Source organism: Hyaena hyaena, unplaced genomic scaffold (assembly GCF_003009895.1).
Source record: "Hyaena hyaena isolate Hyena2069 unplaced genomic scaffold, ASM300989v1 scaffold_70, whole genome shotgun sequence".
Lineage (NCBI taxonomy): Eukaryota > Metazoa > Chordata > Mammalia > Carnivora > Hyaenidae > Hyaena > Hyaena hyaena.
Genome location: NW_024080701.1, coordinates 3,762,480 through 3,775,496, shown reverse-complemented (window position 1 = coordinate 3,775,496; position 13,017 = coordinate 3,762,480). Strand labels below are relative to the sequence as shown.

General features: G+C 40.5%; 1 protein-coding gene across 2 annotated transcripts in view; it reads right to left on the bottom strand.

The window, feature by feature from the left end:
• TUBGCP4 (tubulin gamma complex associated protein 4) overlaps positions 1-12,967 on the bottom strand; it is a 37,136-nt gene extending 24,169 nt beyond the window's left edge. For both annotated transcript variants that reach the window (XM_039232920.1, XM_039232921.1), the window contains exons 1-5: positions 12,888-12,967; positions 6,644-6,772; positions 3,786-3,908; positions 3,354-3,407; positions 2,514-2,570 (exon numbers count right to left, since the gene is read on the bottom strand). In XM_039232920.1, coding sequence (XP_039088851.1) covers positions 2,514-2,570; positions 3,354-3,407; positions 3,786-3,908; positions 6,644-6,772; positions 12,888-12,965 — 441 coding nt within the window. In that variant the 5' untranslated portion in view covers positions 12,966-12,967. The remainder of the gene's footprint in view (positions 1-2,513; positions 2,571-3,353; positions 3,408-3,785; positions 3,909-6,643; positions 6,773-12,887) is intronic.
• Positions 12,968-13,017: the final 50 nt, after the last annotated feature.

Below are 13,017 nucleotides of genomic sequence, written 5' to 3'. Positions count from 1 at the left end.
TTTAGAAGCTATGTGCCAGAATGGGGATGAAGATGAAATATATATAATCTTTTTTTTTTTTCTTTGAGACAGAGCATGAGCAGGGGAGGGGCAAAGGGAGAGGGAGAATCTCAAAACTGTGAGATGACGACCTGAGTGGAAATCAAGAGTCTGACACTAAACCACTGAGCCACCCGGGTGCCCCTATAAATTTTTATTATAGATCACAGTATCACAACAGCTATTCTCTAAAATACAGACCCTCTTGGGGTGCCTGGGTGGCTTAGTCGGTTAAGCGGCCGACTTTCGCTTAGGTCACGATCTCGCGGTTCGTGGGTTCGAGCCCCGCATCGGGCTCTGTGCTGACTGCCAGCTCAGAGCCTGGAGCGTGTTTCAGTCTGTGACTCCCTCTCTCTCTGACCCTCCCCTGCTCACGCTGTCTCTCTCTCTCTCTCTCCTAGAAATAAATAAAACATTTAAAAAAAAAAATACGGACCCTCCACTCTACTTACTCTTCCCCACCTCATCCATACACCCCCAACAGCAGCAGCACCTGGGAGTTTGTAAGAAATGCAAATTCTTGGGACCAACTCCAGGCTTACTGAATCAGAATCCCCGTGACAGGGCCTTTCCACATGGTTTTAACCATCTATTCCAGATGATTCTAATGTAAAATGAAGTTTGAGAAGTACTGCACTAGAGAAACTAGAATCATTCATAGTTAAAATTCCAAGCTAAGAAGTAAAGAAAGCTCTTTTTTTCAGATTAAGGCTTAATCCACACTATTTAAAAGGTATACAGTTTTCTGAAAAATCTGCTTCTTCTATGTCCTTCTGTCTCTCTATTTTTTTTTTTTTAACGTTTATTTATTTTTGAGACAGAGAGACAAAGCGTGAGCAGAGAAGTGGCAGAAAGACCAGAAGACACAGAATAGAAGCAGGCTCCAGGCTCTGAGCTGTATGTCAGCACAGAGCCTGACGCGGGGCTTGAACTCACAACAGCGAGATCATAACCTCAGCTGAAGTCGGACTTTTAACTGATTGAGCCACCCAGGCTCAATCTCTCTCTTTTTAAAAACTCCATTATTGAGGTATAATTTATATACCATAAAATTCACCCAGAATTAAATGTACTGTTCAACAACTTTTAGTAAATTTAACAGTGTTGTACAATCACCATCATCATCTACTTTTATAACATTTCCATCACTCTAAAAGAATCCCTTGTATCTGTTACCATCCCTGTTCTCACCCTGGTGCAGGTTCTTGACCACCTCACGTTTTAACTCTCTAGAACCAGAGCACACTGGCTTGTCGACCACCACCTTGGCAAGACTGAAGATTTTCCCATCTGCAACACCCCCTACTCAGTTTCTCCTCTCCTTCGTGTGGCCGGTGGAAACTGAAAATCAGCTGAGATGTGTGGCCAAGCATGAAACCCTTACACTACCAGCACTTACCTAGAAGGTCCCCTCCAACTTGTGTGGGACAGTTTAGTAGAGTGGTTAAGAACATAGTCTTTCGAGGCAGACAGAGCCAGGTTTAGATCCCAGCTCTACTATTTCCTACCATCCGTGTGACCCTAAGCACATTCCTTAACTTCCCTGACCCCTTAGAGAACTGAATGTGCTCAAGTACATGAAACACTTAGCACAGTGCCTGGTGTACAGTAAGTGCACAATAAAAGTTGAATGTTAATTGATGAGGGTGATCAGCTTTGAAGGGCCAAACAGCACCTCCCCCACTGGCTTTGCTGGCTCAGAATGAAAGCAGCACACTAAAAATTTCTATACTTATACAGCAAAAAAATGGAGTGGCAACCTGGCAAATTAAGTAGTTAACTAGTTATATTTACCAAGGTGAAGACTCCTAATAAGCTAAGACACAATTACAACAGTTTAAAAACAAAACAGAGTTAAACATATTTAATCCATTTGTCTTTTTTCACCCAATTATGGACTAGCAGATTCTTCTTCTAATGTGAAATCTCAAAGGATTTATCACTCAATTATTACCTCAGCTCAGAAAAGACATTCTCCTAGTACTGGGGACCCTGACTTTTCAGTGCATGTAATAAGAACTTGCGATAATAGGCATATTTAATAAAAGGATCATCCGGGTTTTACCCAATGATCTAATTCTTACAAAAGAATTAGCACCTAACCTAAATCTATTATTCTTTCTAAAGATTAACTTTCTGCTTCTCCTTAAGATCCATATCCAACAATTCCAAATCCTTAATGCAAAATGCTCTCACCTCCAAATATCACCATTAGCATTTTTCTCTTACCTGGCAGCATTCTGGGGTACATATATTAACATCATCCCCATCTTCTGGATCAGGAGGTGTTTAAGGGTGGAGTGATAGCTTATTTTTTGCATTTCTGACAGCATGATACCCAAGCAGACATTGTTAAAAAAAACAACTAATAAATAAAAACTACTAAAGACTATGGTCTTCAAAAAAGAATGTAAGGTGAAATTAATTATGACTATATCCCTGGCACTTCCCACAGCAAAGAAAAAAGTTCTCACCTTTTGACTTTTAATTTGTTCCACCACAACCATGACAGAGGGGAAAAGGAGCTGGAACTGCGAAGTGGAGAATAATTAAAATAATTAGTGAGAACTGACTCAGGAGATTTGCTTTTGTTTCTAAATAGTCCCATGTCACATAATGATGGCAACAACACAGAACAGCCAAGATCCAGTATCCAAAGGCCATCTGATATGAGGGCTGGCTGCAAAGGAAGAATGGCAGATACAAGCAGTTTCTATTTCTGAGGCTAACATAATTGTTGGTATTGAAGTCAACATAGAGCGTTAATATCAGATATTAGATTTTAACTAAATTTGGAGCTTTCCAAACAGCTCTGATCAAGGAAAGCATACAAGATATAAAATGCTTGGTTCTGAATCCAGAAGGAAAAAGTTCTCAAAAATAATGTCTTAAGTTAGATTATTTTTTTTAGGTTTTTATTTATCTATTTCTGAGAGAGAGGGAGAGCAGGGGAGGGGCAGAGAAAGAGGGACAAAGAAAGAAGCCTAAACAGGCTCTGCACTGTCAGCAGAGCCAGATGCGCAGCTCAAATTCACAAACCGTGAGATCATGACCTGAGCCAAAACCAGGAGCCAGACGCTTAACTGACTGAGCCACCCAGGTGCCCCAGGTTAGATTCTTTTTTTAATTCCTCATTTTTTCTTTAAGATTTTTTATGTTAAAGTAATCTCTCCACCCAATGTGGGGCTTGAACTCACAACCCCAAGATCAAGAGTCGCACACTCCACTAACTGAGCCAGTCATATACCCCTTAAGTTAGATTATTCTAACAATATCAGCATATTCCAAGGCATTTTGTTATTTGGGCAGCATACCTGATCCAAGGAGTAATTGACATGTGATATGGACAGATGGGGGTCAGCCAGGAACTGCGACAAAAAACACTGTGATTAGGACTCCATATGAGATATCTCGAATCCATTTGATCTCTGAAACTAGATGGGAATCTGAGAACGGGCTCAGTGTTAATTTTAGGCTATGGAGAATTGATTGTTTATGGATTATTAATTCTTCTTTTTCAGGTGAAAAAAAACAAAGCTAGGGCTCTCATAAACTTACTCAGGAACCATTGCCATGATCAGCACACCACTTTGCTCATGGCTTGGGCAATCACAGAGTGCACTGTATCTTCTACCCACAAAAAAAATAGCTCTCTCTTAACTACCTGACCACATCAAAGATATTTCAAATTCAAGAATGTGCCCTAATCTGCTGTCCCAGAGACATTGTTCTCAAATCTCTCTCACCTCTTGTTCCAAATCAAGCAGCGCTTGGCGATAAGGCTGCAAAACTGAATCCAGCCCTGTGCAGAAGGCCCGTAGGTAGATTCCATGTAACCCACCTTGGCCCTGCTGAGATGGATGGTGATCCTGAAATCAAACAAAGAGAATTCAACCTCATAGCTCAGACTCTAAAACCTGAGGAAGACATTATCCCTTATTAGTGTTACTGTTTTTGCTTAAATAATTCCACATCAGAACAGTGCTTCAGTGAGAGGAAACCCTGACTAGAGAGGCAGATTTTGAGTTCTGACGTTTTAAGATGTGATGATATTTTAATTTCCCAAGCATCCTACATGTTACAAACAACCAGGTAGAACCTCAGGTTGTCAGTGAAGGTTTTCTACAACTAACCTGATCATTTCCAGCTGAAATCCCTTTAGTGGCTTCCTATTGCCCCAGAATAACATCTCAACTCTCCTACATGGCATGCAATGATTTCTACATTCAGGCCCTTAACTCTCTAAAATTATCTTTCACTGCTTCCAACTTCACATTCTCATTTCCAAACTACCCACAGCTCACCAAATGTGCCTTGCTTCTACTTCTCACCCCCACGAATGTGGATGTGTTCCACTTATAACTGTGTACTCATCTTTGTGACAAATGCCTACTTTTCGTCCAGGACCCAACTCAAGCATCTCTTCTCTCAAAGCCCTTCCTAACTCTCCCTGGGAAACAAATCACTCGCTCTTTGTTGCTTTCATAACATCTCTACGTAATGCATGAATTGTACTTTTGTTTATATGCCCCCCTCTCATGACTAAGAGCTTCACGAAGGCAGGACCCACACTTTATTCATCTTTGTATTTCAGCTCCTAGCTCAGTTCTTTGAACACAGGATAAATATTTAGTGAATAAACGACTTCAATCCTTCTAAAATCCCATCTCCTGCCTCGCCTGGTAATTCATCAGGAGCATGAATCTGATAGTCAACATGGGGAGTGATAGGACTCTCACCAAGGGCCGATTTACAAATATAGCTTGTCTTTCAGGAAACCTGCAGCTTTTTTATAAGAGCCTCTTCTTGTAGTTTTACAGGGGCAACTGCAGAGGAAGTGGACTAAAGACCATGAGGACTGGCCTCTCTGGCTGTGTACTGATTTAGGTGATCAGGCTCTGGTGACAGCAGGCACTATGGCAGAATTCCACAACAAATGGGGTAGGAAGCTTGTACTCGGAGGTTAAAAAGCTCAGGGTAGCCAGGGGTCGCCACAAAGGATACTAGCAGTTCCTGAAGATAAAGGTTCACAGCTATAGTAAGACCAGCATGGGCATAGGATGAAATGGACCAGACTGGCTTACAACTAGCCAAGTTTATTTTGATCTTGTGGCATTCCAGAGAACTGAATGTCTTCATTTATCACTAAATGAAAGAGAAATTAAGTATGCTTTTTACTGTTCCAAAAAAAGAGGCACTACAGCTATCTTTAGAATTTGGGAAAGTAGGACTTCACATATTATATAAAATCCATATAGTCACACAAATACAGTGCAGGCTTTTTTTTCTTTTAAATGTTATATACAAGAAACTAAAACTAGAGGCCTTTTCACATATTTATATATATACACATACATATGCGTATATATATACATATGTGTATACGTATGTGTATATATATACATATGTGTACACGTATGTGTATATATAGGTTCCTTTTCTTATATATATATACTGATTCATATGTATATATGTACGTGTGTATATATATATATATATATACACACACACATGTATAGGTTCCAATTCTGATAATTCATGTGCCCTCATTAATTTGATTTCATAGCACTGATTAGACTTTCAACTCACATTTAGCTTATGTTTGCAAAAATCAGTTTGAGAGAATCAGAATCCCTGTCCCAGAGATGAAAATATAAGGCATTATTCTCTAACTCCTGTGTCCTACAGATGACCCCACCAAAGGCCTGATGACCAACTTATGTAACAGAGGGTACTGACCGCATTATTTCAGGAACCCTTCCTTTTCCTTTTTAGAAGTCCCTGCCTTCCTTCTCAACCAGAATCACTGTTTTAGGTTGGCAACAGTCATCACTAATCAGTCACAGAATTCAGCAATCTTTTTACCTAGCATGGACAGAATTATAGACAGATAAAAACAAAAGAGAACTTTAAATGTCTCTTTAAAAACATATGAGTGTTAACTCTGTACCAGGCACTTTTCATGAATTACTTTATTTAATCCTCCTGACCCTGAAATAGGCACTATTATCCCTATTTGATAGATAAGTAAACTGAGCTCTAGTTTTTGAGTATTAGGTGACTGCCAGGCAGACTATGGCCAGTAAGTGATAGAGCAGGACACGAATCCTTGACCTCTACACCATTAATTACAATTAACAGTGTACACTTCCAATCAATGGATATTTCCTAAGTGCTTGCTATGTCCCAAGCACCTTCACTAACTCTTTTATTTACAAATGACAAAAATGAAGTCCAAAGATTTTAGTTGCTTGCCTCTGTGTGACTAAGGTAGTTAGAAGAATAAAGGGCAAAGAGATCTGAAATGAGGCTTTATGATTTCATCTCTGTAACTGGAAGTCTGGTCCAGCTCAAATGGATTTAATTCAGGTCTCCTAAAACACAAGCAAAGCATCTTTCTTCTTATACTAATCTGCCCAAATCGGTCCCTGTGTATATTTTCTCCCTTGTCTGAGCTAGTTACCTAGCCCTCACTTGAATAATTTCAATGATGAGATATTCATAATATCTTGAGACTTATTTCACATTAAAGTTTGGATTCACTCAAAACTTGACATAGCTCCTGACCTCCGGAGGTGTCCATTCCCTGAGACCAGCAACCTACCTGCTGCTGCACATGGCCTGTGTACTGTTCAATGAACTCAGTGAAACGAATATAGTCTGTGCCCAGCCGGCAGAGTCGATTCAGGACGCTGGTTTCACTGGGGTGGAGAAATGGGAAGTCCTGTGACACCTGCAGGAAGAGGAACAGTTTGAAGACACTGATGCCTGTGTATCTTCATATACTTCATATACTTCAAATACTTCATACCATTTTTTATTGTCCTTCTCAAGATGCCTATTTAAGCTTGTTAAATTCCAAACTGCTACAAAGGTGTTGCTTCTTCCTGATCTAATTAGTTGTTGACTGAAATAGGTGGCAACACATGGCAAAGAATTCAAACACTATCAAATGCTGTACATTAAAAATAAGTCAGCTGGGGCACCTGGGGTGGCTCAGTCTGACTCTTGATTTGGGCTCAGGTCATGATTTCTCAGTCATGAGACAGAGCTCTTTGTCTCTCTGCCCCTTCCTCACTTGCACACGTGCTCTGTCTCTCTCACAAAATAAAAATAAACAAACTTAAAAAAAATACTCCCTTAAAAAAAAGTCAACCTCCCCACAGGCAGCTGCTATTACCTGTTTCTCACGTGATCTTCTGGGAAAGGCCTATCAGCATATAGAGTTTGGGACCTGATTTCAATTGTGTCTAGTGATACTGCTCAAACTGCAATCTGCATCCTCCAGGGGTTTCTCATATTCTTAAGATTTGCAAATTCTCTATAGAATGTTTGTTTATTTTTGAGAGAGAGAGAGGGGCAGAGGATAAGCAGGGGATGGGCAGAGAGAGAGGGAGACACAGAACCTGAAGCAGGATCCAGGCTCAGAGCTATCAGCACAGAACCTGATGCGGTGCTTGAACTCACAAATTGTGAGATCATGACCTGAACTGAAGTCAGATGCATAACGGACTGAGCCACCCAGGTGACCCTCTCTATAAAATTTTAAATTTCATTTTCATTTCAATGAAAATGTAAAATTAATGTAACATACTATATAAAAGCACCTCATAACTGTACATATAAAAGTAGTGTCCACATTTTCACCCATATTTGGTATTTCATTTGATTGGGTTTTTTTTTTTAATGTTTTTTATTTATTTCTAGGAGAGAGAGAGAGAGACAGCGTGAACAGGGGAGGGTCAGAGAGAGAGGGAGTCACAGACTGAAATACGCTCCAGGCTCTGAGCTGGCAGTCAGCACAGAGCCCGATGCGGGGCTCGTACCCACGAACCGCGAGATCATGACCTAAGCGAAAGTCGGCCGCTTAACCAAGCTACCCAGGCGCCCCTTGATTGGGTATTTTTAATTTAAGGCCAAAAAATAACCTACTATGCTATATGAAGGTTTCACAGCAGTTCAAAAATGGAAAAAAGTTGCAGGAGAATGTATTTATTCAACCCATTTTTTTTTAAGTTTACTTATTTATTTGGAGAAGAGAGAGAGAAAGTGAGTGGAGGAGAAGCAGAGAGAGGAGACAGAGAATCCCAAGCAGGCTCTGTGCTGTCAGCATAGAGCTTGACACGGGGCTCAATGTCACGAACAGTGAGATCATGATCTGAGGCAATATCAAGAGTAGGATGCTTAACTGACTGAGACACCCAGGTGACCCCCAACCCCAATTTTTCAAAAAATTGTAAAATATGCATAATATAAAAGTTACCATTTTAGCCATCTTTAGCTGTAAAATTCTCTGGCATTAAGTGCATTTACACTGTTGTGCATCCATCACCACCATGCACCCCAGCACTTTATCTTCCCAAACTGAAACTCTGTATCCGTTATTCCTCCACTTCCCCAACCCCTTGCAACCACCCTTCTATTTCTTGTCTCTATACTCTTGACCATTCTAAGGACTTCAAAAGAGTGGAAATAGAATATATGTCTTTTTATTGCTGGCTTTCTCACTTAGCATAATGTCTCCAAGGTTCATCCATGTTGTAGCATGTAAGAGATTTCCTTCCTTTTTAAGACTGAAAAATATTGCATTGTATGATTGTGCAGCATTTTGTTTACCCAAATCATCTGTCAAGGCACACTTGAGTTGCTTTTACCCTTTGGTTATTGTGAATAGTATACTATGAATGTAGGCATACAAATATTTATTTAAGTCCCTTCTTTAACTTTTGAGTATGTATCTAGAAGCGAAATTGTTATTGGATCACCTGATAATTCTATGTTTAATTTTGTTGAGGAGATACCACACCGTTTTCCACACCAGGCCTGCACCATTTTACGTTCCCACCAGTAATGTACAAGCGTTCTAATTTCTAATTTCTCCACAACCTCACCAACACTTGTTATTTTCTTTTTTTTTTTGATAACCAGTCATCCTAATAGGTATGAAGTAGTATCTCATTGTGCTTTTGATTTTCATTTCCCTAATGATCAACTATATTGATCATTATAATCTTTTCATTTGTTTATTGGCCATTGTGTATCTTCCTTGAAGCACTGGCCACTTTTAACAAACACATACTTATCCTAGGCACAGTGTTAACATCTCTAGGTTAAACAGTGAACAAAATTAGATGCAGTTAGTATCCCCAAAGAATTTATCATATTACATATTTATATTGTGAGTACTTTATTTTGTGGATGCCACTTTTTTTTTTTTAAGTTTTATTTATTTAGGTAATCTCTATACCTCACATGGGGCTCTAACTCAAAACCCAGAGATCAAGAGTCACATGTTCGGGGCACCTAGGTGGCTCAGTCGGTTAAGCGTCCACCTTCAACTCAGGTCATAATCTCACAGTTCGTGGGTTCAAGTCCCGTGTCGGGCTCTTTGCTGACAGCTAGTTCAGAGCTTGGAGCCTGCTTCTGATTCTGTATCTCCCTCTCTCTCTGACCCTCCTGTGCTCATGCTGCTTCTCTCTCTCAGAAATAAATAAAACCTTAAAAAAAAAAAAAAAGTCACATGTTCTTCTGACAGAGCCAGCCCGTGGTTGCCATCAGTACATGACAATAAAAGCGGTAATAGGCAAAAAAGAATTTTTCTGTTACTGAATCCACAATAATTTGCTTAGGAATCCACTGAATGCAGATTTTAATGACACTGCTAACCATATTTTCCAGCTAATAACTTAAGAGGTAACATGACTTAACTGCTTAAGAATCTGTCTTTGGGGGGGCACCTGGGTGGCTTAGTCAGTTAAGCATCCCACTTCGGCTCAGGTCATGATCTCAAGGTTGTTGACTTCAAGCCCGCATCAGGCCCTGTACTGACAACTCAGAGCCCAGAGCTTTCTTCAGATACTGTGTCTCCTCTCTGTGCTTGCACTCTGTCTCTCTAAAAAAAATTAAAAAAAAAAAAATTAAAATGTTTTTGGGAGGCCAGCCTAACTACTCTCTGTTAGTGCTATGTCTCCCTTTAGACTGGAGCTATAGCCCCAGTAAAGCCTTGCCTGTGGCTTTAGGGGTGAAAAAAAAAGGAACCCACCATGGAGTCAGACTGCCAGGTTTGAATCCTTGAGTTGCTTCTTCATTTGCTTGAAATCTGAGGCAAGTTATAATACCTGTCTGTGCCTCAGTTTTCAAACCCATAATGTGGAGATAACAATTGTGAAGGTTAAATGTTAATGCATGTAAAGCCATGCATGTAGCAAGTGCACAACACATGTAAGCACTTTTTTATTATTACTCTAAAAAATTGTATGTTTATTTTTATTTTTGAGAGAGAGAGAGAGAGAGAGAGCCAGTAAGAAAGACACTGTGAATGGGGGAGAGGCAGAGAGAGAGGGAGACGCGGAATCTGAAGCAGGTTCCAGGCTCTAAGCTGTCAGCAATGAGCCCGATGTGGGGCTCGAACTCACAGACTGTGAGGTCATGACCCGCGCACAGTCAAGACGTTTAACCAACTGAGCCACGGAGGTGCTCCAGTAACTTTTTATCATTAACACAGATCTACCCAGTTATCAAGTGATATTCCCATTAAAATTAGAATTTTCAGCAGTGCTTCAGTGGCAGAGTTTTATAAAAATTCAAGGTCTAATTATTCTGAAACAGCAAACAATACCTTGAAGTTAGTGATACCATCTGGTGCAACCTACTTACATGAACAGGCATTTTCCACACTAGACTTAATAAAATCAAAACAGGGAATGATGTAGCCACATCTGCAGCTGTCAAACTGTTATTAAACGCAATGTTGGGGATTTAGTTTCAGCAAAACAATAGTTATGTCACATTAGATCACTAGTTCTCAGAGGCAATTTTGCCCCATTTGGTAAATGTTTGGAGATATTTTTTATTGCCACAACTCAAGGGGTACTACTGGCATCTAGTGGGTGGAGGCCATGGATACTGCTCTATAAACACCCTATAATGCACAGGCAGGACACAACCCCTAACAAAGAATTATCCAGCCTGAAATGTCAATAGTGCCCCTGTTGAGAAACCATGTGTTAGATTAATGTTATTTTGAATGTATGCATTTGGTATTTTGTTTACTTTGGTTTTATAGTTTTTTAAGAGCAATAAATTGAGCTTACACTCAAATAACTTTGAGCTCATACTTAGGTTAATGTGTATGTCTATACAGTATTACAATAAAATGATTTTTGTCAACATTAGGCATTCATGACAATTTTTCCCTTTATTCAAATGTGAAAAACACCGCAGAAAGTATGCAATATTTTATGTTTTTAAGTCTTTTCTTTCACAAATATCTGAACACCTACCAAGTGGCAGAAACTGTGCTGGCTACATCAATGAAAAAAACCATCCACTATAGTCTTTGCCGCTATAGGCAACCTATGTGGGAGAAGGACTATACACAGGTAACAACAATAAATAATATAAACTGTGATAAGTCCTATAAGGGAAATCAACAAGTTGTTGTGATGGAGAATAATGGCATAAAGGGAGGATACTTAAAGAGATGGTCAGAGAACATTTTTCTGGATGATTTTGAAGCTGACACCTTAAGAATGAAAATATTCACTTGAGATTTTTTTTTATAAAAAAGAAAGGAAGGCAGCTATCCTTCCTTGTTATATATACTCTTGTTATATTTTTACTTCAGTCAAGCACTCACAAATACTTCCTAGGCATTTTCCTCCTATATGTCTGCCATTAGTTTTACAGGGGAAAATAAATAACAAGAGGGATCTGATTTATAGGTTTTATAGAAGAATGTAACTTTTCTGCTCCTCTGCAGCCTATATTGCCAATTCTTATAGGAATAGGCATGACTTTTTAAAAAAGTTTTTATTTAAATTCCAGTTAACATAAGTCTAATACTAGTTTCAGGTGTACAATATAACGACGCCCAGTGCTCATCACAGCAAGCGCACTCTTTAATTCCCACCACCTATTTAGATCATCTCCCCACTTCTCTTCCCTCTGGTAACTATCACTTGTTTCTCCATAGTTAAGAGTCTGTTACTTGGTTTGGAAGAGGCATGACTGTGATCTGACAGACTTAGTTTCAAATCCTGCCATTACCAGGACTAGCCCCCACAAAGTTCTCTGAGCTTCAGTTTGCTCTTTTGTAAACTAGGGCTAACAATACCTACGTTACTAAGTTATTGAGAGGATTGGATAATATAAGCAGAAATTGAAAAGAGTGGTTCAGATACTGGAGCCAAGCAGGCCTGAGTTTCAAGACCAAGCTCGCTAATTTCTAGCTACCAGATACAGGGAGTTAATCTGTGAAGTGGAGATAGGTGATTGTGCAGATTAATTGAGACAATGCATATAGTAACAAGCCCTTCCTCCTTATATATTTCTGGTTACATGAAAAACCCCCTTCCAAATTCTCCCAGTGCACAAATTTCCAGAGAAAGGAGTAACGAGGGAAACACACTCTCATTTTTCAGTCAACAAAAGTGGCTGACATCTTACTGTATTAGGGGCTACGTATTTGGACGAGTTTTCAAAACTCACTTTAAAGCACTGCACTGCAAGCGTGAAAATGGGTGAAACTCGCCTTTACATCCAGTTCCCCAGCAACCCGCGCTCAGACACCTCAACCTTAGGCCTGGTCACAACCTCGCGCTTGGTCCGCGAAGGCGGGGCCCTCCGGGATTGGCCTTCGATTCGCTAGCCTGTGACCAGCCCTCTCCTGGTGCGGTATCGCGCGCAGATATCCGCACTTCCCCGGTTACCAGTCCAGAGACACGCCCCCCGGTCGCCTCAGCCTCTGCAAGTCCCGCCCCCCGCCTTCGCAGACTCCTCCCCCGGGCTCCGGCTTGAGTACGCCTATTCTGCGCTCGCGAGTTCCCGCGCTCTGGTTCCGGCGGTACCTGGAGGCCACTCCGCTTGTTCCACGTGAAAATGGACCCTGGGTACCCGCTCAGAGCCAAGAGTAGTTCGTGGATCATTCCCACGGCGGACCTCGAGTTCCTATATCCGTTGCCCCCTCCTCCAGGGCCC